Source organism: Emydura macquarii, unplaced genomic scaffold (assembly GCF_026122565.2).
Source record: "Emydura macquarii macquarii isolate MOO-44397 ecotype Brisbane River unplaced genomic scaffold, CSIRO-AGI_Emac_v2 contig_2676, whole genome shotgun sequence".
In the NCBI taxonomy this organism is placed as follows: Eukaryota; Metazoa; Chordata; order Testudines; family Chelidae; genus Emydura; species Emydura macquarii.
The window spans coordinates 22,608,806-22,634,680 of record NW_027132813.1 but is presented as its reverse complement, the minus strand read 5'-3'; the positions used below and the strand labels follow the sequence as shown (position 1 = coordinate 22,634,680).

The 25,875-nt window shown below is 41.1% G+C and overlaps 1 protein-coding gene across 8 annotated transcripts in view; it reads left to right on the top strand.

Annotated features, from left to right (window-relative positions):
- The window catches only part of HAAO (3-hydroxyanthranilate 3,4-dioxygenase), a 152,813-nt gene that overhangs the window by 63,825 nt on the left and 63,113 nt on the right, over window positions 1-25,875 (top strand). For 7 of the 8 annotated variants that reach the window (XM_067565052.1, XM_067565051.1, XM_067565053.1 and 4 more), the window contains exons 3-6: window positions 10,162-10,245; window positions 11,152-11,258; window positions 13,768-13,857; window positions 16,442-16,485. In XM_067565052.1, coding sequence (XP_067421153.1) covers window positions 10,162-10,245; window positions 11,152-11,258; window positions 13,768-13,857; window positions 16,442-16,485 — 325 coding nt within the window. The remainder of the gene's footprint in view (window positions 1-10,161; window positions 10,246-11,151; window positions 11,259-13,767; window positions 13,858-16,441; window positions 16,486-25,875) is intronic. The other variant, XM_067565057.1, reaches the window with a different exon arrangement.

The following is a 25,875-nucleotide window of genomic DNA, read 5'->3' as shown; positions in this document are numbered from 1 at the left end:
ATCAGCCACTCTATTTATAAGCGTTTAATTTCTCAGTGATTTGAAAACTTAAGAAACTGACACGCGCCAGGATGGAGGAAATTCCAGACAGACATGTTTGTTTTGGGAAGGAAGTTAATTTTAGGACAGTTTAAATCTGTTAAGTCATTTTTTCATGTACAGAACTTACACTTATATACAATTAATTGATAATGTTGGAAAGGATTTTCTGTGCTTCTCAAGCCCCATGCTTCTCAGCCTGCAGCTCACATCCCCCAAGGTATTCACCAGCGTATGTCAGGGTTTGTGAGCTTGCTCTGATTCTTGGAATGGATACTTTCCGTTTCACACCATTACTTTTTGTTACATCATCCTCAGCCACACTCAGTAGCATCCCTCATCTTGCATTCTGTTTCCCTTCCAATCATTTTTACAGCTACTGGAGTTAGAACACCCAGTTTATCAGAGATGGGCCTGAACTCTAAACTGTGTGGCTTGAGCCCACCACTACAGCATACTAACCTTTTCTCTAATATACACATAACAAGTTCCCTTTGATTTCTCTCCACAGAAGCAGAGACAGTAGGGGCTCCCCAACCTGCAAACTCTTACTCATATGTGCAGTCTCACTGACCTCAAAACCACACTCACTCCCAAAGAGAAGGACAAGGAAATTTTGGAAATCTTTATATCTCTGATCCAACCAAGTCACACTTGGCACAGGACCGGAGTGACCATAACCCCCAGATCTGGGCAAGTCCAGGGCTAGCATTAGAGTAGACTTAGGGCTTAGCCCACACTTAAAAGTTTGCTGATATAGCTATATCCTCCTAATTTAGAAATGGTCTATAGTGGCAAAAGCACTGTTGTGCCAGTATAATTGCATCTACACTAGGGCTTTTGTCAGCACAGAAATGTCACCCAAAATAAATCTCACTTTTAGCCAACATTCCTATAGCTGCAAAAGCTTCTACAGTAAACCTGGCCTTACACCCAGCTGCCAATAGGGCATACATGGAGTTAGGGATCAACCAGGCATAGGGGCACCCTGGCCACATCCCTTTCTCCTGGCCATGTCCCCCTACACTGAGAGTGGGATTGGGAGGTGGGTTGCATAGGAGTTGTGATGACAGCTCTACACACCCTGCAGACTTCTCTATGCATGGACATCTTCAAAAGCTGGATTTACTGGCATCCTGGCTGCTTTGTGCTGCCTGAATGAAAGCAAAGATCTAACATCATATCTCTAAAATTCCTCCTCCTGTGATATTTTCCAGAGTTTCCAGAAAAAAATTCTACCCTGGGATGAGATGTGGCATGTGAACAGTGAAGGGACTGGTTTGTTTCAGGGGAAGTCAGTGGGAGATGAAGACCATGCTCATGGTGAAGTTTGACTATGGAAGGATAGTTAATGATAATCAGAAATAGTTTTTAACAGGCTTCAGATTTTTACTACTACATTGTGCGTCTTTGTTTGTTATGCAGACAATGTAGTCAGCAAAGTAGAACAAGGCCTTCTGGTGATTTGTAATATTGTTAACACCTAATCTATCTAGCTGTGAAAATACTTTAAATAATGGTTTGTTTGTTTGTTTTTAAATGAGAGGAAAGAAGTTCCTTTTGCAATCAGTGGGAGAGAAGTTCCATTCACTTCAGAAGCAGCAAGCCTGCTGACAGGACGGGACAAAGGGGCCAATTGCCAAGGGGCCCGGTGATTTTAAGGGGGCCTAGCGATTTTAAAAGGGTCCTGGGCCATGGGCAGTGGGGTGAAAGCTTCCCCTTGGGGAGACTAGCTCCCCATCCCGCCTCCTCTGCCTCTGGCCCCAGCCCATGGTCCACCCTTGCTCTGCCCCAGGCCCCGCCCCACTCAGCCCACTTTCTGCCGTGTCTCTCCCCACCAGCCCACCTTGCTGCTTGCCCTTGCCCCCTCTATTCCACACCCCTTTTCTGTGCTTGGTCCCCGCTCCCCACTAAACCCCCCCCCCCACCATTGCTTGCTGCATGCATCCCTCCTCTACTCCCCTACTCACCCCCGTGCCACATCCCTCCTCCTCCCCACCATTGCTCGCCATGAGCATCCCCCTTCTCGTCCCCCACTCATCCCCCCGTCGCTACTCGCTGCGTCCCTCCTCCCCCCTCCCCACTCAGCCCCCCCAGCTGTTTCTCGCTGCCTGGTGGAAGGGGGAGTGTAGAAGATCGGAGGGGGACTAAGTGATGGGGGGGGGGAACACAGCAGCGAGCATGGGAGGAGGCGGGGCCTGTGATGGACAGTGTGTATGGCCATGGGCAGAAGAGGCGAGTTGGGACTGTTTTACCCTGGGTCCTGGAATTCTAGTCAGTGGGCATGAGAAGTAGCCTGCATCTTCAGAAACAGTTTTGCCGCTAAGATTGATGGAATAAGACTTGGCTACTGTCCAGGTGACAGAGGTGACTGATGCACACGAGCAAAGAAAAACATAATTTTCTCTCGCTTTTTCATTCAATTGCCTTCCAGATTTCTGATGGTTGAAAATCTTGGGATGAGAAAGGGAGAGAAAATTATGTTATTGTTTGCTCATGTATATCAATCACCTGTGAAGCCTGGACATCACCCAAACTCTACTCCCACATCAGAATGTGATTTGCGCTGCAAATTAATTTAGTTCTTAATAATCTGACACACAGTACATGCCAGCTCAGGGCCCAATCCTGCAAGGTGCTGAGCAGCCCCAATTTCCAGTCTGGCGGGACTGGAGGCACTCTGGCACTACTCAGTTAATTTTCACACTTAAGTCATTGATGCGGAACGCCGAATCTCTGCTGCCTGCTTCTTTCTTTATCACTCTTTGGCTGCACACATCCTGGGAGTAGGCCCATGGTGACAGTAAGGAGTCTAACCTCTCTCACCTGCTGCTCCAGTGAAACAAGGCCCAGCCAAGAAAAGCAGCAGTATTGCACAGAGCAGTAGACACTCAGCAAAGCTCCAGCCCCCCTCCTTTTGGGAACTGGAGCACCACCTATTTCCTTTGGAAGAGTCACTCAAACCCTTGAGCCCATGAGGTGAGAGATTATGCAACTGAACTGCTCTTCATTGTACTCTAATGCCTTTGGTAACTGAGGACATCACCTACCTTTGGACTGTGATAGATGAGGGTGGAGCAGAGTTAAGGCGAGGAGGTAAATCTTGGATACTCAGGGAAACTCAAGGGAACTAGGTAAAAACCAAACTGCCAGTCTCAAGGGGTTATAGACTTAATTTTCGGAAATGCTTTGCTCCAGCAGCTCCCAATAGAGTCAGTGGGAGCAGGTTTTCAACATCTGCAATATTAAGCCATAGGATTAAGGTAGAAGGCCACTTCTGAATTGATGATAACTCTGGGAGGGTGGAAGGGGGTAATAGATAAGGGTTAATAAGAAGGCAGGAAGGTTTTACAATAACACACACCAGAGGGTGGTGAAATAGGAAAGAGCTCAAATAAAAAACACAAAGAGAAAGAGTGAAGAAGGAGGAAGGAAATGTGTAAAATTTGGGAAAGTACCACAAACCAAATTAAACACGAGTACCAAAAATAGAAGACCTTAAACAATCCTTCAGTCCATTCTGCAAGTGCCTGATACACCTAAAAAACCCAAACATATCCTTGTTTTCCTTCTCTTTGGTTGCCTATACATTGCCTATCTAGACCACGGGCTTCTTGGGGCAGGGATCTGTCAAGGGCTCATAGCAGTTTGAAGGACGCAATATAATTAATAAAATACTGAAAAGAAAAGCTAGCGATGTAAACACTATAGGCTGATTTCCTTTTTCTCCAGACATGTTACTGTGAATGGACATCGGATTTTCTCTCAAAACAGACAAAGGGGCATATACTACGTTTGAAGGCTGGGCACTGAACAGATGCTCTGTCCACACTCTCCCTGCAGCTATTCCCATTCCTATCACGCCCATCTACTGGAATCATAGGCTTACATTGCCATAGGGCTTTCTGTGGCTGTGTCAGAAGGGGTTGGATTTGCCCCATAATACAGAGAGGCTCTACCAGCATATGAACAACAGTATCTCAGCAAAAGACAATAGTCCAATACTTATTACTACCTATTCCTATGACCATTGAAATGAAAGGGGCATGGCTCAACGAGCCATTAAACAGCTGCCAGTTGTCTTGATAAAGTTCAGAAGATATAATTAGCACAGTAATGAACAGGATAATTACTGCCACATGTGCTCCTCAAAATATCAAATGATTTATCTGTGAATGAAAAGCTCAGGTTTTTTCTTAAAAAGACATTTTCCTGAAACTGTTTCAAAGAATAAACCCCAACTTCCTGTTGAAAGAGTTGTTGTAGTATAGATGCAAAAATACTTGAATTGAGTATAATGAAAAAAGCAAACAAACCCACATCACACCACGCAGCACTATTTGCAAAACAACTCTAATAACACAGCAGTAAATTCAGAGTTAAGGTTCGTCAGTGTTCCATTAGGATCCGGAAACATTGAATTCAATAGGCTTTTTTTTTCATTGACTTGAATGGGAGCAAGATCACAAGCAATCGAAAACATTCAGTACAGGAAAGGTTCCATGATTATTCATGGTTACAACAGGGTGAAATTCAGCCCTGTGCAGAAGGCCAGCACAAGCCCTATGCACCACTTTAATCCACAAAATAGAGCAGAAAAGGTGCATAGGTCTTGAGCTGCCCCTCTGCACGAGGGTGAAATTCACTCATAGAAGTGTAAACAGAACAACTTTGGGATCAGGGAGGAAACCACCAGCACAGGGAGAGTTTTTTATTTGTAATTGGACCATTAAAGTTGGGAGTCAGCCATCAGGAAAAGAGGATGTAACTGTGCCTGAGTAATCTCCTGGGACTGGGCATTAGTGGACCTTGGCCCTTTCTCTCTTCCTAATCAATGTTGTTTCCATGATAACATTCTGCAACAGCACCCTGGGCATCAGCTATCAACAAAATATGGCTACCAAAGAGAGCACTTCAGAAAATACTTTTCAATTACCAGCACAGCCATCAGGACATGAACAGTGGCCTTTGTGATAATCACTGTCAGTCTTAAATTCCCCCAAAAGATCTTTCTTTGAAAAGATGAGAATAGCGCAATTCTCCACTGCAGTCACTTTATTTTGTAGGATGAGCAGTCTGTCTTTTCAGAGGTGCTCTATAGTGGAGGCTATCAGGGTATTTTACACAATAATTCGGGGACACCAGAGCAAAGAAAAAGAACAAGAGAGGAGAGGTGGAGGGGGGTGTTAAATGGAATACAAGGAAACAAAAGGGAATGAGACCATGGCTAGGGAGACAAGTCAGAGCTATAATTTATCCACATTGATACCCCCTGACATGAAGTGAGCAATGGTGGGAGGGGCTCTTTTTCTGTACACCCATTATAAAAGCAGATCCTCTTAACCATTCCATTTCCTTTTGAAGCAGACAATTCTTATTCATAAAAGAAATTTTTGAACCCTTAGAGACATGTCCCCATTAGAAACATGTGAGTTGGTTTGTAATCAGGTAAGAACAGGTAAAATCAAGTAAGACCATTTTCTAGAGTTAGAAAAGAAATGTTTTTTTTTATTTTGTTTTGAATGTTCACACATTCATATGTCCTGATTTTGCCATATGTTCACACATGTCCTGATTTTTGCTAGGATTGGAAACAGAAATACCAAAACACTGCAAATAAAGTTATTCTCATAATGGCCTTGATTTTTAATTAGGCCTCAACCATGCTTCAGGTATTATCAGTAAAATTAATAGTGCCAGCAATTGCATCCATTTAGATACCTAACTACCTGGTTTGTGATTCTGACAGCAAATGTAAGCCATAATGGAAGTAGTTACAGTGGCAGGGAGGGACTGTTGGTTAGATCAGTGGGTGGGTACAGTGGGAGAAGTAAAGTTGTCTTTATTTTTGCTCTGGTTTATATAGAATGAGGGAAATTGTGCCCCCTAATCCAGGTCACACAGACCCCTGCTAACAGAAGAACAGAACTGTAGTTTTTCTGTGTTGAGAACAGACGTGACTCCAGTGCACTGCAGAGTCCAAAACTCCAGGCAGATACTACCTTACGTCATGAAGAGAGGGCTGTGGTAGGGCCATGGTAGGAGATGGTTGGGTCCATTGAATCTGCAGCTATGCAAATTCAGTGGCCAGTCCCCTCTCATACTCAGTGGGAAGAGGTGCAACAGGTGCAGGGCTGCAGTAGCAGCCCCAGAAATTAAGCACATTAATGTACAAATGGGGTTCCGAACAAGGGGTTTGCTCCCATTTTGGAAAGCTCAAATAAACATCTGTGAAAGAGTGGGCACGAATAGTTGTACAAGAGTGGGCACAAATAGTTGAAGGTTATCTTGAGGTCATCTGAAAATTTTGGCATTTAATTTCACTGACTAGTTGAAAAGATTTTAAATTTAAAAGGGAAGCATTTTTCAGTGGAACTGAAAGAGGGCGAAATGAGAAGTCAAATACAATAGTACTAATGGAGAACAAGTATAGTGTCACTTACTCCTAAACTGACATGCACCAAGACACATTAGCTATCTTCCCCTCCTTCTTTGGTTCATGCACCTTGGAGGTCACTATATATTCTGTATGGTACAAAATATGGCCACAATCATGCAAAGGGTTACCTCCAGACATAAAGAGAGTCCCATGATTTTCAAAGGAATTTAGGTGCCTAAAGATGCAGATGGGTGGTCAGTGGCATTTTCAAGAGCACTAAGTTGGTTAGGTGCCTAACTCCCATTGGTTTTAAGGAAAATCTGACACTGTGAAGTTACAGTCAAGAGTAAGTTTACTGGATTTTATGTCTACGTATGCAGTATTTGAAGTGGCTGTATAGAATATACTGATACATAACAATGGCCACACTGGTTCAGACCAATTGTCCATCCAGCCCAGTATTCTGTCTTCCCACAGTGGCCAGGGCCATATGCTTCAGAGGGAGTGACTAGAGCAGGGCAATTATCAAGTGATCCATCCCCTGTCGTCCCAGCCCAGAGGGAAACCCAGGGCATGGGACTGTGTCCCTGACCATCCTGGCTAATATCTATTGATGGACATATCTCCCATAAGCTTATCTAGTTCTTTTTTTTTGAACCCAGTTATACTTTTGGCCTTCACAGCATCTGCTGGCAATGAGTACCACAGATTGACTGTGCGTAGTGTGAAGAAGTACTTCATTATGTTTATTTTAAACCTGCTGCCTGTTACTTCATTGGGTGATCCTTGGTTCTCATGTTATATGAAGTGGTAAATAACACTTTCTTATTCACTTTCTTCCCACCACTCATGATTTCATAGACCTCTATCATATCCCCCATTAGTCATCTCTTTTCTAAGATGAACAGTCCCAGTCTTTTTAATCTCTTCTCAGATGGAAACTGTTCCATAGCCCTAATCATTTTATTGCCCTTCTCTATACTTTTTCCAATTCTAATATATCGTTTTTGAGATGGGGCAACCAGAACTGCATGCAGTTTTCAAGATGTTGACCTACCATTGATTTACACAGTGGCATTATGATATTTTCTGTCTTATTATCTGTCCCTTTCCTAATGGCTCCTAACATTCTGTTAGCTTTTTTGACTGCCTCAGCATATTGAGCAGATGTTTTCAGAGAACTATCCACAGTGACTCCAAGATCTCCTTCTTGAATGGTAACAAGACTCGATCATTTTGTATGTACAGCTGGAATTATGATTGCCAGTGTGCATTACTTTGTACTTATCAACAATGAATTTCATCTGCCATTTTATTGCCAGTCACCCAGTTTTGGGAGATCCCTTTGTAACTCTTTGCAGTCAGCTTTAAACTTAACTATTGTGAGTAATTTTGTATCATCTGCAAACTTTACCACCTCACTGTTTATCTCCTCTTCCAGATAATTTATTAATATGTTGAACAGCCCTGGTCCCAGTACAAATCCTTGGGAGACCTTGCTATTTACATCTCTCCACTGTGAAAAGTGACCATTTATTCCTACCCTTTGTTTCCTATCTTTTAACCAGTTACTGATGCATGAGACAACCTTCCATCTTATCCCTTGACTGCTTACTTTGTGTAAGAGCCTTTGATGTAAGACCTTGTCAAAGGCTTTCTGAAAGTCCAAGTACACTATATCAACTGGCTCCCTCTTGTCCACACGCCTGTTGACTCCCTCAAAGAATTCTAATAGCTTGATAAGGCATCACTTCTCTTTACACAAGCTGTGTTAACTCTTCCCCAATTTATCATGTTCATCTATGTGTTTGATAAGTCTGATAAGAATTACCTCTCCCGTTGTGGGTTCTCTAATTAGCTGTACCAAGAAGCAGTCATTAATAGTATCTAGAAATTTTATCCCATCCAATCAATATGGGGATAGTTGAAATCCCCTATTATTGTTGGGTTTTCTGTTTTTGTAACATCTCTACTCTCCCCAAGCATTTCACAATCACCATCATCCTGAACAGGTGGTCAGTAGTATATTTGTACTGCTATATTCTTATACAAGCATGGAATTTCTGTCCATAAAGATTCTATGGTACATTTTGATTCATTTAAAATGTTTACTATATTTGACTCTATACTTTCTTTCACATATAGTGCCACTCCCTCCACCAGCATGACCTACTCTGTCATTCCTATATATTTTGTACCCTGGTATAGCCATGTCCCTTTGACTTGTCATGGTTTCTCTAAGTTTCTGTAATGCCTATTATATCAATAGCCTCATTTAATACCAGGCACTCAAGTTCACCCATTTTAGCATTTAGACCTCTAGCATTTGTATACAATCACTTATAAAATTTGTCTATATTTGGTTGTCTGCCTTAATGTGATATAATTGAATGGGACTCCTTTTCATTTGACTCTTTCTTTTCACCTGTTCGTACCTGTCCTTTATCTACTTCTATCCTCAACACTTTCCTGGGATATAGAGTATCCTCATTAATAAATCCTCCCCTAAAGGATGTTTCTGTCCAAACCAAGTGCTCCTCTACACTTGTCAGCCGTCTCACAGCCCTTAGTTTAACCTTTTTAATTTTACATGCCAGCAATCTGGTTTCATTTCGGTTTAGGTGGAGCCCTTCTTTCCTGTATAGGTTCCAACTTTCCCAAAAGTTCCCCAAATCCTAATAACCAAAATTCCTCCTCCAAACACAATTGTCTCATCCATTCATTGAGACACTGTAGTTCTGTCTGTCTAACTGGCCCTGCACTTGGAACTGGAAACATTTCAGAGAATGCTACCATGGAGGTCCTGGATGTTAATCTCTTGTCTGGCAGCTGAAATTTGGCCTCCAGGACTTCTCTCCTACCTTTCTCTATGTCATTGGTACCTATAGGTCCCACAACCATCAGCTCCTCCCCAGCACCGCATATAAACCTATCTAGATGTCTTGAGGTGTCCACAACCTTTGCACCTGGCAGGCAATTCACCATGCAGTTCTCCCGGTCATCACAAACCCAACTATCTATAATTCTAATAATTGAATCCCTTATTACTATTGCCTGTCTCTTCTTAATAACTGGGGTCCCATCCCCCAGAGGTATCATTTGTGCAAGCAGATACCATCACATAATCTGGAGGAGAGATTGTTTCCCTTTTCTCCAGTTTGGTGTCTCCTTCTCTGAGACTTTCATCCTCCTCAACAGCACATAGGCAGTAAAGACTCGAGGTGGGACTGCTCTACTGTGTCCTTAATAGTCTCGTCTATATACCTCTGTGCCTCCCTTACCTCCTCCAGTTCAGCCACTCTGCCCTCCAGAGTCTGCACTCACTCCCTGAGGGGCATGAGTTGCTTGCACCAAATGCACATATACGTCTCCTATCCACAAGGCACAAGTACACATATACGTCTCCTATCCACAAGTGCAATAAACTGGATAGCTCCAGTCTGCTGCTGGAATACTGCCTGCATTATTTTGTTTCTTTGTTCGGGAGGGGGAGGGTATTGGTCTAAGTTTAGAGTATGTTAGGTGTTTCTGACTCTCATGGTCCCTCTCTAAACTCCCTCACAAAACTCCCGTTTGCTAGCTCCTTTGGTTGCTTAGGAGCTGGCTTTTTAAAATTCTATTCTTCATGAGTTAGCTTTGCCACCTTGCCAAGAGATCCTAAAGGAATTAGGGATCAAAGGACTGAAGAGTAGAATCTTGGTAGTAAACTGATATGTCTTAATTTTATTTTTTCTACACTTCAGTTATTTTACCAAGTAGAAGGAGATATGTGCTTGAAGATCATTGAAAATGGAAACCACAGAGACATTCACATCAGAGAAGGGGAGGTAAGCAGGGGTTTGTTCTTGTTATTATTACATATGTATGTTAAATGACTGTCATAATTATTTCAAATCAATCTTCCACTGCAGTGCAAGATAAAATAATGAAGAAATAATGATTAATAATATTTTGAATCTAATATATAAATTCCATTCTAAAAGATACCAATCCACTACACAAAAAGTAGCAATAATTGGGATATAAAATGTCAGCCAGATACCACACTGCAAATAGTGTGGAGGAGGGAACATTTTGTCCAAGGACATTAGGGCAAGTCCTTATTCTCTTATTTACAAAGTCTCATGTCTTAACCACAATACTGGCCTAATTAGACAGGAAGATGCTGGAAAACAAGTTTATTTCCAAACTGTAGTCGCAGACACACACACAATTTGTCCTCTTTATCTCATATCCAGCACTTCCTATTAGTCAGTTGGGTTTGGAGAGAATCACATGCCCTATCCGCCAATAACAAACACTTGCCATGTTGGAGGAATGGTCATGGAAGATTAGTTTAGGATTCCTCTTGTGCTAACAACAAGTTTTCCTTTTATTGCTCTTACCACAGCTCAGAAATTATAGTAACTTTCTAGATCTCAGGTAGGGTGACTGGTTGGTTCTTCATTTTGATTGTCTAACAGCAATGATACAACTGGCAGGAGAATAGCTCAATATCCAAGAACGCAGTGCCGATTTCTGAATGAAAGGTTGTCATTAACAGAGCACCAAACTGAGAAAGCTAGCAACAGCATCTGTTTTGCTGTTGGTATCAGTGTGGGCTCAGTTGCCAAGAAACATCATATCAACAGGAATAGAGGAAAAATGAGAGGGTGAACAAAGGCCTGCAGAAAAGAAAATAAACCTTAATGACACTGTTATATTTATTGTTTCCAATTTTTTCATCTGGACAGATGTTTCTCCTACCTGCCAGGATACCACATTCTCCTCAAAGATATGCAAAGACTGTGGGACTCGTGATTGAAAGGAAAAGGTTAAACACAGAAACAGATGGGCTCAGGTGAAATATGGTTTTCTACTTTGGACACATAGCTAATCTATTTAACTTCAAAATATGAAAATCAGTTATTGTTTCAGTATGATATTATAATCTAGTTTCCTGGTGAATTATCAGTGGAAATTGCATATATTTATTTTTATGTACACACACACACACACACATTATTTAGTAAATGGGTTAGCTAATATCTCCTTGAAATGTCTTTTATAAATATATGTTTGCACTTACATACTAACTTCCATCTAAGGATCTCAGAACACTTTAAAACCATGAAATAAGCAAGATGTACAGCATTTCTGGCACGCAGTATTGTTAATTTAATTTAAAAACCAAAGGATAGCAAGATAGAGGAGACTTACCCAAATTTACACAATGAGTCAGTCAGTGGCAGAGTCAGGAACAGAACTTATATCTACACCTCTAAGCATTAGACAAGCCTCTAAATCGACAGTGGCTCATAATGCCTCTGTCCCATTGAAATTAATAGGAGTGTTACCATAGACTTCACTGAGAACAGGATCAAGCTTTGGTTTTTAGCCCTACTGTATTTGTTAAGTGTTTAACAATGCAGGTCACAGTAGTGATTTGGGCCAATTTAGAAGAGGTTTGCTGTAATTATCTGTATAAGACTGACCAAGCTGAGTTTTCAGCTATTCAGGTGATTTACAGAAGGTTTAAACTATGGAAATAATATCTGTAGACTGAGTTACCAGTTTCTTCATTAGCTACATTCAGGAAAATATGACATTGAACAGCTGCGATCTTTTTATTAGGGCATGTCACAGTAGTCAAAAGAACTCCCTATAGTTGATATGCAGAGCAAGAGGAATAAAGTCATTCAAATGGGAAGTCTAGAGAAAAAAAAAAGAAAGAAAGTCACCTGAATGGATTCCAAGTTACAGGCATACCCAATACACCTGAAACATTGTTCAGTTACAGCACTGTATCTTCCTTTCAAAACAGTACTGAGAGTCATAAGCATTTGTAAAAAATGTCACTTGGTTTATTTCCAGAAACAAAAGATACGTTGAACTGGAAACACAATAGACTAATGCTTCAGGAAACCTTGTGATTTGTGCTTTAAAACTAACATTGTTCAGCAACATTAAATAGAATCACCTTTCCTGGTTAATACTTCTGCTTCCCACATGTAGTCTGCGAATGTTAGAGAGGTGGCATATGGTTTCTAAGAAGCTTATGTAGAGCTGTGGATCCTTGGACTGATGTAGTCTTGCTCTCATAACCTGTGCAGAAATGAAAGAAATTTAAAAATATCATCTTGTTTGCAATTGGCAAACTAAATTGTATTAAAGTACACTTTTCAAATGTAAATACCTAATCTAACAAATAATGCAGATTGCATGTTTAGTGCCTGTGTTTGTATTGGCAATCAGCAAAACTTAATTATAAGAAAGTGGTCATTTTCACTGTCAACCAATGACAGAATTCAGGAGTAGGAACTTATAGTCCAGCATTTGATGCATCTAACATGGATCTCATTTTCAATATTCCAGTGTTCCCAGGCAACATACTCTACTTCTGAGGCTGCACTGGAATTAAGTTTAATTGTAACACTGAATTTTTCTCAAGGTTTTTATATAAATTAAAAGTGTTCAAGCAAGGAAAAGGAGTCAAACAAACAGAGCTAGAAATTCAAAGTAGCCTAGCCCCAGGCCATTTCTAAATCCCTGGTAAGATTATTAGGAACAACATGATCAATAAAGGGCTTGTCTACCCCATCTCACAATTTGGACTCCAGGAGTGTGAATAGCAGTATGCACTAAAGTGCCACTCTGTAATTTCCTCACATGGATGCCCCGGGTGCTAACTGAAAGGTTCCTAGATTGTGTTAACTTAGTTCTCTTCAAACAGGCGGCCTTCAAATATGGGCGCCTAATTGATTCCCACAAGAAACACCTGAGGCCCCTAAGATGCCTGACTCCAGGCAGTGAGTTCCCATTCATGGATCACTAAGTAGAGACAGGCACCTAAATCCAAGCTACAGGGAGGTGCCTGTCTCAGTGAGAGGGGCAGGGCTTAACAAACACAGCTCTCCTCAGCATTCTCCAGTGGCTATCTTAGGCAGCTCCCCACCTAGCATGCTGACTTTTCATGGATTGCTTTCTTGGGTGCCTATCTCTCACCATTCATTGTATAGGGAACCTAGATACCTACCTCTGCTTTGCAGATTGCAATGACTTTTTTTTTAGGTGCCTAGAAGTTAGCCTCCATGACACTCAGTGTTGCAACACCTAAGTTCCTTTGTGGATCCCACTCTAGGTGACTTATCAAAGCTTGCTCCGCAAGACTGTGTTAGAGTTGAAAATAGGAGCGAAAAGTCCTGACTCTCCATGCTAGCCACTAGAAAACTCTGTTCTTCTAATACAGTGTACTTTATAATAAAATATAGTTCCTTGCATTAACCCTAAAGATGTTATTTTTTAAAAAATTAATAACTCCCTTAATCATTATGCAATGGAATGATTAACTAATGTCGTTACCTTGTCAGATATTATGTTGGAGAATCAACCAACGTCCTCTTTGAAAGATGGTTTCATTGTGAGGATCTTGGCACACAACTTATACCTATAATCCAAGAGTAAGTCTGTTCATATTTATTTCATGTCGTTGTATACTTACTGTGACTGTGGCCACTGGGGCGGGCCACACTGAGATTTCTTAATCAGTGCACCCTGCAAAGAATGGGGCAGACGATTCCCAAAACTGGTGATTATTTATAATAACTAGATTCACCAATCCAGCAACAAAACAGCTTCTACAATACCTTATTTGGTTACCCAGAAGCCAAAATTACAGCTCCTTAAAGCAATCCAGCCCTTGGTTTCCACCCAGACAGCCAAGTCAAATATGATGAGGATTATTTAAAATCTTGTTCATCATACATAAAGTCCTACCAATCCCAAAAGATCTGATGCATTATCCACCAGGTCAATGAATATTTCAGATCTTACCCAAATACACACTTATAGCCAATTCTTATTAATTAATCTAAGATTTATTGAAAAAGTAAGGAGAGAATATTGTGATCAAAGATCATTATACATACAGATATGAATAAAGTTATGAGGTCATTTTTATAGTAGAGATGGTGAGTTGCTGAATTGCAAAAAGTCCTTCCCAGAATTAGTTCATCAGGTTATAGTCCAAACAGGCAGTAATAATAATAAATAAATAAATAAATAATACCAGGGTAATCCAGACTGTAGATGAAGACCTCAGTCCTGCAACTCAAAACTTCCCCATGTAAAGTTCAAGTAGACTTGAGATACAAGGTCAGTGCCTTGGAGTTCTTTTATAGATCTCTGGCAGGCTGTGTTAGCCTCTTGACAGAAGTTAATACAGCAGGCATTCATTGGATTAAGAATAGGTAATACACATTATGGCTTTGAAGTCCATTCTATTTCCTGCGTATACACAGGTAATTAGTTGCATTGATTAGCATAAAGTAATTCATTCAAGGAGGTCATAGTAGTTTACTACAAACTTCAAAGAGAAATAAGGACAATGATATTATTATGCCACATGTTTCATTTAAATGTTAATATTCCCTTTTGATCTCTGAATCGATAGAACATTGTAACAGACAGGATCCGAAGTTCAGAATCTACAAGCTAATCTGGTTAGATTGTTTACATCTAACAGGACATAGGTAAACACCGACAAATACAATTAGTATCTACTTCTAATTCTTGAACAATTACAGGTTTACATCTCAAGGCTCTAGTCCAGGGGTGTCAAACATATGGTCCGCGGGCCGCATTTGGCCCACAAACCTTTTTGATCTGGCCCGCATTCAGCCAGTGTTTCAGTGAGCCGTGCTGCCGCCGAAAGTTTCTCTGCGTATGGCATTGTCCCTTTAAGAGATTTGTCGGCGGAGGGCCCACTTTAAGAGAGTCTTAAAGCGGCAATACCATCTTCTGCAGAAATCCCTTAAAGCGGCAACAGGCCCCTTTGTGAAATCCCGCCGCCGAAAACAGAAGATAACCCGAATTTTTCGGCGGCGGGTATTGCATGGCCCCTGTGAAAGGCATGTTATGAGAATTTTGCCCGTCACCATCAGTGAGTTTGACACCCCTGCTCTAGTCTATCTAACATGGCTTTGTTGGCTATTTATAAGGAATGGCCCTAATTACCATTTATATACTTTTCTGATGTGTCTTTAAAGGTTGAATTTGGGTCATTTAGCCTGTGAATTGCTTTACTCCCGCTAGGTCAGTGTCACACTTATTTTTCTGTTTATGCTGCATTTTGAATAGTGTTAACTGTAAAATTAGTCACCATCCTACAAAGAATACCTCTAGCACAGCAGTGAGCATGCACAACTCCCACTGAAGTGGATGGGCGTCAAGTGTGCACCACACCTTGCAGGATTATACCCTGTGCAAAGCATGAGGCCAAGACAAAGCATGGGGAGATATTTAATGTAAGAGAAATTAAGTTTCATTGTAACACTGAATCCATGTTCGTGCTGTGCCTAAAAATCTTTATGGGGATTCAGAACTAGCCTGGAGGCTGGGCTACTTTGACTTTCTAGCTCTGCTTGTTTGACTGTTTTTGTTTGCCTGGATTTTTAAAATATATAGAGAAACCTTAAAAAACACCAAAAGAAAAACATAAAAACCACCACAGCGCCTGCCTGACATTTATTCTTTGGAATTGCAGGTTAGACTAAGGAGGCCTGCTCAGTTCCTCTGAGATATTATTACTGGATAATCAATGTTTTGGTCAACTTGCTGGAGCATGTGAAAAGTAAATGTTTCCAGGCAACATGTAAACCTGTCCATTGACGTAACTGAGTTGCTATCTTCTCCAAATGGTTCGTGAAGGGTGAGCAACTAGCAGGGCAAGCTGTGTATTAGAGGATGGCAAGGCAGTCACCTAGAGTCACAGAATATGAAGGCAGCAAAATTTGTAGTGACTATTGTGAGGATGACTTTGGGGTTGTAAAGTGCCTTAGGGTCAAATTCTCTATGGTGAAATTGGCATAGCAGCACTGAGGTCAGTGAAACTGTGTCAAGTTACACCAGCTGAGGATCTGGCCCTATGTATTTTGCAGATTGCTTATGGCAGCACACAATTTAATAGGCTGTGTTGCTACATAATCTCAGCCTACAAAAATGTGAATATTAGGTTTTAGTGATGCTTAATGTTTATTTTTGCAGGTTTTTCAGCTCAACACAATATCATACTGGAAAACCAAATCCAGGTAATGAAATTATTGTCCCAATTAATTAATTAATTAAGCAGCAATGATTTTAACTGAATTAAAGTTATTCTACTAGAATAAAGAATAAAGTTCTGTTTTTCCTTTCTCGCTGCTGCTGTAAATGAAAGTTACTTTGGAAGGAAAAATAGCAATTCTCTTTCCCTGTACCAGAGACAAGAAAAATGCATAAGTATGAGTGGAATAAGTAACTAGTGTGCTCATGTGAGGGCATCAGAATGAACTATTTTAATAATTCAATAGTGCAAGATCTAAGAAACTTTGTTCTGCTTCCACACTGTATGAGCACCATGCAAGCTAGAGTAAGGTTTTAGTAAATCAAATCACCACATTGCAGTTATTTCTCCTCCTTTACAGAGGATTGTGCATTGCATCCAAACTCTGAGAGAAAAGGCACTTACCCTCTGGTCACTCAGGGCCTGATCCAAATCCCACTGAATTCCATTGTCTTTACTAGGCTTTGGATCAAGCCCCAATGCTCACACAGGCTTGCATTAGCTCTATTTTGGCACTGTCTGGGAATAGAGATTGCAATTGTGTTGCCCTAGAGTGGGTACTTAGTCACTAATCAACTTTTGAGTCAGCGCTGAGATCGGAGTTCAAATCACTCCTCTTTGAGGGTCCCCAGCAGTCCTGAGCGACATAGTTATGTAGGCCTAACCCCCCATGTATTCAGCGCTTGGTCGATGAAAGAATTCTTCCGTCGACCTAGCTACTACCTCTCGGGGAGTGGATTAAATATGCTGGCAGGAGAACTGCCACAGCTGCAGTGCTATCACTTTAAGTGTATATATAGCCTTAGAGAGTATTAATACAAATTGAAACTTTGCATAAAAATACTATATCTGACCCTCTAATAGCATGCTAAACTGTATTGTACCATGTAGCCAGTAGGTGGTGCCATGTGTAACATACCTTATCTGAGCTGGTAATAGCTAGCCAAAGCACTGCGTTGAAGGATCTCATAGTGAATGCATCTCTGGTGTATCCCTGGGAAGGAAGCTCTGTAGGCAGTCCTTATGTGATACAAGAGCCTGACCTTGCAATTTACCGTGTACAAGAGCTACATGACAGATCCAGCATCAGTATTGTGTTGAAGTTCTCATGTGCTCCTGGCAAAGGGGTTTCTGACTTCCCGTGCTTTCATGGGAAGCAAATTGTGTCTTCCCCAAAAGCTCACTTCCTCCTTAACTCATAAAATAAACAAATCAGTTACTCTAACACAGGTGTCTCGCAGTTCCCAACTGGTACAGACTATAGAGCTGTGATCTAGGATAATCTGGCTTTGTGGTTAAAGCACTGGATTAGGATTTAGAAGATGTGAGTGCAATTCCAGATCTATCACGGGCTTCCTGTGTGATTTTGGGCAAGTCACTTAATCTCTCACTGCCTCACTTCCCAATCAGTAAAATGGGGGTGGTTTTTTTTCTCCCTTTCTTTGCCTGTTTGTCTTTTTAGACTGTAAACTCTTCAGGGCAGAGACTATCTCTCACCTTGTATTTGTATAGGGCCTATCACGATGGGGGCCTAATTTCATTTGGGACCTCTAGGTGATACTGTAATAAAAATAATATCCCCAATCTCACACACCATCGCTCCTTGGTAAATGTAATGATTCCCAGTAAACATGAGTACGATATATTTGAGAAAATCCCCACCCTATCAGAATTGGGAGGTTGTATCTCAGGAACAAGTGAATTATATTGAGCAGAAAAAATGTAGAATACTACATATTAACATTGTCAGTAGTTTCACAGAATGTAAGAACCACAGGACAGGCTAGACCATCACATGCCATAATATTTCTTGAAGCTTTGTACATGGAACTGCAAGAAATTGTTAGATAAATCTAGCAATGGAAGGTATTTTTGTTGTTGTTATTCAAAAGCCCTCCAAAACCCAGGAGTCTAGGGAGAGTTTAATTAGAGTCAAAGGAGATATTTTCAAGGAAAAAAAAAAAAAAAGCACTTAAGCATATTACATTAGTTCTGAGCTCATTACATCTTTTTTCCCCTGAATGGTTTCCCACTTGCATTTAACAACTGAATCCTGAATACAAATATTTTCAGTGTTTTTGGCTTTGCTCTTGCCCCAAGCAAAAGGCAATCAGAAAAATTCTGGGCAGAATTTCAGCCTGGTGTATAGCTCAGTGTTCTTGATCTGCACTTCTCTCAGACACTAATAAACACAAGCTTCCAGAAACAGCTTCTGTTGTACAAAAAAGTCACACATACACTAATATTTTTCGAGTTGAAGGGGTTTTAGCTATCAGTTCCCATTACAATCAGTGGAAGTTGGGTATAAATCCCTGCACAAAGCCTTACTGAGGGTTAGGTAAGCTAGTAACAAAAAGCACTAAATTCTCAAGTTGTGTCCCGCTGATGGAGAATGTACCCCCCGAGCCGTGATTTCCTCTATGAGCTATCATTTTTTCTCTCATCGGTGCAATTCAAGGATCAGCATAAGACCAATGCAGTCTGCAAATCCAACATAAGCCCCAGGTTGTTAAATGGTCCACAAACCCTGCGCTGGGCAAAGGGGTGAATTTCAAGCAAGGCGAGCAGTCTGCTTCTAGTCCAGCAGCAGTAAGCCTTCAGCCAAGTCTCTCTCAGCCTCATCTCTACATGAGTCCCATCTGTTCCACAACCTCTGCAGAGAGACAGAGAAAAAGTAAAAGAAGCAAGAGAAAAATCTTCAAAGAAAGTCCTGAGAGCAGCTCTCTCCTACAGGAAAGCTATGAATGGAATCAATCGCACTCCATAACTATTTTTGACTTGAGCTAAGATTCTTCTAGGGTTATTTATGTATTTTGGGCCAATTTCTGGCCTCAGTTAACACTAGGGCAATCCTACTGAAATCAGGGCTTTAAAAGGTATATGCAAGGATAGAATTAACCCTTTGGGATAAATTTTAAAAGAATGTCTACAGTTGTGTGCAGTGAGTGAGCAAAATTGTGCATGCAAACTTGGCAAGTGCATGCCTAAATAGCCATTTTCAAGGACAATCACATGAACTGCAATCACGCACACATTTTTGCATGCAGACCTCAGGCCTTCTTCCTCAAAACTATTTGTTACATTGCTCTACACTAACCTAAAGTTTTACCATGATAAAAACTGGTTTGCCCACTCCTTATGTAAACAAGAACCTTGCCCTCTTATTTCTGGAATTAAACATGTTTAAAAAAATATGATTTAGGTCAAGGAAAGGTTTCAAATACATTGGTTTCATTATCACAGTCATGATGTGTGGAACTGTAAGCGCCAAAATAATCATGAGAATTTGTTCACTTGGGATTTCCAGCTGGAAGCCAAAATGCCAGAAATCTCATCAGAAAACCTGATCTTGTAATGGTGCTAGTGCAGTTTTGCAGATTCAGAAAGTTCAGATATGTTCAGTAAACTTCAGATAGGTATCCAAGGTCTGGGATGATTATTTGAACTAAACCCAAACTAAGGGTATGTCTGCATGGTTCATTTGTTTGCACCCAGGGGTGTAAATACCAGTGTGCACTAGCATGTCACACACTCACAGGCCCATATAAACCCTGCTGGCCTGCCCTAAAAGTTCCCTAGTGTGCATTAATGTAGTCCTCTTTCAAACAATATTATATTAACATGTGCTAGGGAACTTTTAGTGTGTGCCAGCAGATTCCACATGGGCTTCTTAGTGTGCAACATGCTAGTATGCACTAGAATTTATACCCCTGTGGTGCAGACTAATGCACTGTAGAGACAGGCACTTAGTATTTGCTTATCAATGGCCAGCAATGGTTGAGCCTGAAAAGTTTCAGAGGTATGGCTTACAAAAGCACCCAAAGGTTCAGAAATTTATCCAGTATTCACTGAAATGATTCACACTTCTTTGTCTAAAATCTGGTCTCAAAAATTTGTGAAAACAGACTCTCTCCTAAGACACCTGGTACCCGTTTCCAGGTGGGATGGCCATGTTGTTAGAATGGCCTCAGAGAATTTAGATACTTCCATTTCCAGAAAGTGGAGAAAACCCCTAAAGTTTAATGAACCTCACTAAAGATTTTGTAATAGGGTTGATTTTATCCACACGGATCCATCTATTTCTAGTCATTATATACCAGTGCTTCACCAGCTACAAAGGGCTTTATGAGGAGATCATCATGAGTATAGAAGAACATGGTACAAAGGGGATGGTTCTGCAGTCACATCACAAACACAACTTCCACTGATTCCAGTGCATGGAACAACTGCAACATTGGATTCCAAGCCTGGTTAGTACATAATCTAGTCTTTGTTCATGGTAATCACTCAGCACAGTGAAAACAAAACAAAAAATATTAACAAGTATGAAACATTGTGTGTTTTAGGAAAAAAGATAGAAAAAGTCTAAAGCCTGGTCCACACACAAATTTGCACTACTTTAACTATAAGTGTTATATAAAACTACAGGTGCGAGCTAAACCAATGTAAACTAGGTTAAACCAACATGAGTGTCCACATTACAAAGCTGCACTGGTTTAAAATCACACCTTTGGTTAATCTGGTGAAACTTTTGTGTTTAGACAATCCCTAATACCTTGTAGTGAATCTTGCTCCAACGGAGTGTGAAGTCAAACAAGTCAAGAGGAGTACAGCGTTGTTCTCAGCCAACACAGCTCAGTTGTATGTTATGCAACAGACGGTGCCTGATTTACAGCAAGGACTATTTCCAGGACATGAGCATTAGAGATATTAAGATTTAGCACACACAAGCTTGAGTGCAATTATCACTTAATTGAAAATAAAAAAGAAAGAAAGAAAGCTAAATAAGAAAGATAACTGACTAGTGGACAGTTTATTGGTTCAATTAAATGAAAACTGTACAACTTAAAAAAAAAATCAAACTCCAAAGGGAAGAATTCTGCTGTATTACACCAAATAAATCTAGAGTAACTCTGCTGAAATTCATCAGATTTACACTTGTGTAACTCAGGAGAATATGGTTAAAGATCATAGTTGAGCCAACAGAAATATACAAAAACAAATTTTACAATGGAAATTGTATTTTACATTATTATGCTCATATATGCAAAAAAAACTATAAAGTAATATTTTAAATTGCAGTTATTATTAAAAACAGATTGTGTCAATATCCTACATTTCCCTTCTCAGTACCCTAAAATAATCCCATAAAATAATCCCTTAAAAACACTTTAAAAAAAATAAAAATGATCCAGATGTTGAAAATGTTAATCCTGACAATCTTTTGGCTCTGAAGCTGTTAAAGATAATGATTGCTTAGCTATTACACTAATGGAGGAAGGAGAAGAGAGCTGAAGGCCATCAATGCGTCAAGATGGACTACTCAATTCTCTTCTGTGATCAGTTAATCCTCTCTCATTGTTTAATTTATGGTCTCAAAACAATCGTGGACTTGCTGCTGGGAACACTCAAGTCTCTGCATATTGTGCAAGTACCCGCCAGTAGTTGGCCATGGCAGAGCAGCACTCAAGTTGGCCTGGTTAAACTCACACCAATAACCTCTTGTCTGGGGTGGGTTAAAACTAACTGGGGCCACCAAAACTTCAGAGTTTCTTGAGTTCATTATCTATGCAACCCCTGCCTATAATTCACACCTGACCTCTTTTCGCATCTTCCCCCACCCTCTCCGCCTTGCAAAGATTCTAGCGTCAGTGCCCTCAATAGCCTCATCTCTTTTGTCCATAGGCCTCCCCATACCTTTATCTACACTGCCACATCTACATATGCTTGGAACTCCTTCCCAAAACCTGTTTGCCATGCCAGTTCCCTTAGTCACATTCAGTCCCTCCTACAACTCATGCGTGCTGCAAAGTCTAAAATAGATAGCAGGAATGCACTGAACCATCTAAATACGTACACGCTTTACCAAGTAACCATGTGATCTTACTGGCACCCTTGTCCTTCCCCTCCCCTTCCTCTTGCCCTTGTGTGCTTCTGTCCCTTACTAGTAGTGGCATGTGCTACCAAGACTATGCTTTTCTGGGCAGGGGCTGTGTTGTTACTAGCACACTTCAGGGCACTTGAAAATATAATAAATGTCTAAATAATAACTTCTATAGGAAGCTTCAAAGCATCTATATATACGCACCATTTACAGTGATGACAGTGCAGCATGCACACTAAGCAGCTCTAGAAGGGATTGAGTTCAAAGCACAGGCTGCCCTTTAGCAAAGAGACTCTTCCTCATGAAGGATTGCCCGCATGCCAAGTTTGGCAGTGTGTTGTGCCATTAGTTTTCAGTTATTGGCGGGGGAGGGGGGAATCGAATTTTTAAACTTCAAGAATGTATTCTGCTTCCACTTTCCCATTGCTCAAAAATGGCTAAAAGGGTTCACTTTGAACTTAAAAAAAAATCTAAATTTTGTTTTTAAAAAGAGCTGAGACTGAACACGCGGAGTGTGAATCCCAGAGGAAATTCTGCTCACAAAAATATGAGCATGAGAAGACAGGGTGTTTGAATGGAGCACCAGATGTCAGGCTACCTGTAACACTCTGGCTGCAAAGAGCTAACAGAAGCACAGTTTAAAAGACAGAATGTGAATTACCTAAAAAGAAGGGGTGGCTGGGTTTAAGTCATAAAGCTTGGAGTCCAGTGATTTGAGCTTCCTGCTGGCTCATTCACTGACTGTATGTATGACATGGGTAAGCCATTTAATCATTCAATAGTGAGCCACCAATTTTGGATGCCCAATTTGAAAAAAAAAAAAAAACAGGTGATGAACTGGGTACCCAAAATTGAAGTACCCATAATTAATCATGTAAAAGTTGGCCTTAATTTTTCTGAGCCTTTGAGATGAGTCGGAGACTGCCACTGACATTAACTGGCTTTGGATCAGGCCTCATGTGTCTCAGTTTCCCACCTATAAAGTGAAGATGATGCTTACCTAACCCTCAGGGTGTTGCTAGGATGATGTTCTTTGCTGTATGTAGAGCACTTAGAGATGCTGAAATGGCAGGTGCTATGGAGATACAAAGTATTTCTATCAAAACAAGCCTCTGTGTACTTTTTGTTTAAAAAAAGGCTTATTTACACATTAAGAAATTCAGTAGAGTGCAATTTTTAATTAAGAGTTAAATGGCGGCTTTGTCATGGTCCCCAGGCAAGGAGCAGCATGTTGTTGCACTGCCCTAGGAAGCAGATTGTGACTTCCAGTTTCCTCCTGCACCAGCCATGTGCTAGGCCTATACCTGGCATAATATAGTCCCCCAGCATGCCAGTGTAGCAGAGCTGACTGGTGTATTGGGAAGAGGGGGCTGAGCCAAAGCTCCATCCATTTGCTCCCTCCTCCCCCGCCCCCCGGCCATATGGGGGGCAGGGAAGCAGAAGCTCCATGGAGCTAGTTCACCCCACCATGCAGCTACCCACAATATGTGCAGCCACCATATGGGAATAAACAGTCGTATTCTCCTGGTTTTTAATTGAGTTACACATTGATTTACATAATTTCCCATTTGAAAACTTCAACTGAATCTTTAATGCCAAATCTCTAAATTGCCTACCAATCTCAGGATTCTGGACCTTGTGTTCCCAGAGGAACATGGTGCACTCTAACAACAACAACGACACGCAAACACACTGCAAAAAAAAAAAATCCCAAGACAAAAAGACCTCTTTTGTTATATGCTCAACTGGGACTCCTCCCAGGGAGACAGAGCACATGGGAACTGAGCCATTGCTGACTTTTTGCTCATAGATCTCTAATAACACTGTCGGAGAAATTACAAAAATGCTGTGTCAAAATGCTCTTCCTTTTTTTGTTCAATCTTTGGTAAGCAGAACCAAAGCTCAGATCAGTCACCTTATTAAAGAAGATGAACTTGCTGATTAACTTTCTCCTTCTCTTTTCGATTTCTCCCCAGACAGCAACATCTAGAACAGACTGTGCACAAACACAATCAATCTGCTGTCTCTTGCCTTACCCACACCCTGGGCTATTTAATAGTAATAATACTTTGCACCTCTCAAGTCCCTTCCTTCCAGAGATCTGAAGGGCTTTAGAGAAATTATTTAAGTCTCACAGTACCCTTGTGAGGTAGGTATTATTATCCCTCTTTTATACAGAAGGGGAAAACAAGGCACACAGATATTAAAGGGTTTGCCAAAGATCCTATGCAGTGTTGTTGTAGCCTTGTTGGTCCCAGGATATAAAGAGACAAAGCGGGTTAGGTAATTGCCCAAAGTCATACAACAAGTTAATGGCAGACTCAGAAATAGAACCAATTTTCTATATGTATTTCCTGGCAGTCCTGACCGCAGTGACATAGACCCTGCCCTGAAGAGCTTAAAAAGGATCATGACAAAACTTAGCCTAATTCCTTTTACCTGAGCAAAGAAAGAAACCACATACAGTTCCTGTTCTTACTTATTCCCCCCTGTGGCTGGCTACACCTCCCTTATAGAGAGGTAGAAAACACGGGCCTATTTCTCTAGGTGCATAATTTATTTTTAAGAGTTCCCTTCATCAGCCTCTTTGTTTGACTCAGGAAAACACAAGAGAAAAATTTGCTGTTTAGTTTGCAGCATAGATTTAGTGACATGAAGAAAAATGTGCAAAGAAATTGTTACATGAACACTAATAAATTATTAGCCATGATAATCCTTGGGGCATACTACAAAAACATGTATAATTACACAGAGAAACATATGCCAAAGTGCTGTATTTTCAGATAGATGGTTCAGCAGCTGTACTTGACATCAGTGAGATGGGCATAAATATTCTGGACTAAGTTTTCAAATTGACTAGTGATTTTTAAGTGCCTCAGTTTTTGGGTGCCCAACTGCAGATACTTTAAAAAGACCTGATTTTCAGAAAGTTCTGAACATTGGGCCTCCGCAAATCAGGTCCCTTTTAAGTGTGTCAAGCTGGGTACTCTAAATCAGCGGTTCCCAAACTCTACCATGTTGCATACCACCAACATAAAACGCCACCACCTGTAGTACCACCAACAACTTTTGGGGGGCCGGGCCAGCCCCGGAGCACCCCCTGGCCAGCTGCTGTGTGTCCAGGAGAGGAGAGGGGAGCAGAACAGCCAGGTCACCCTGGGTGCTGCACTCTGCCCCTGCATGGCCAAGCGCCACTGGAGTCTCCGTGGCCGGCCCCCCAGCAGCAGGTAGGCGCGTACCATTGGGAGGTGGCCTGCTTACCACTGGTGGTAGGTGTACCACAGTTTGGGAACCGCTGCTCTAAATCACTAGGCACTTTTGAAAATTTAAGCCTGTGCCTAGATACTGTACTGTGATGGGCGTGTGTGTGAGAAAGATTTATATAAATAAGAAAGTCAAGGTGAAATGAGGCTAATATTTTCCAAACTTGTGTGGCTAAAGTTAGACACCGAAGTCCATATTTAGGTACTTGATGAAGCAGTTTGATTTCCA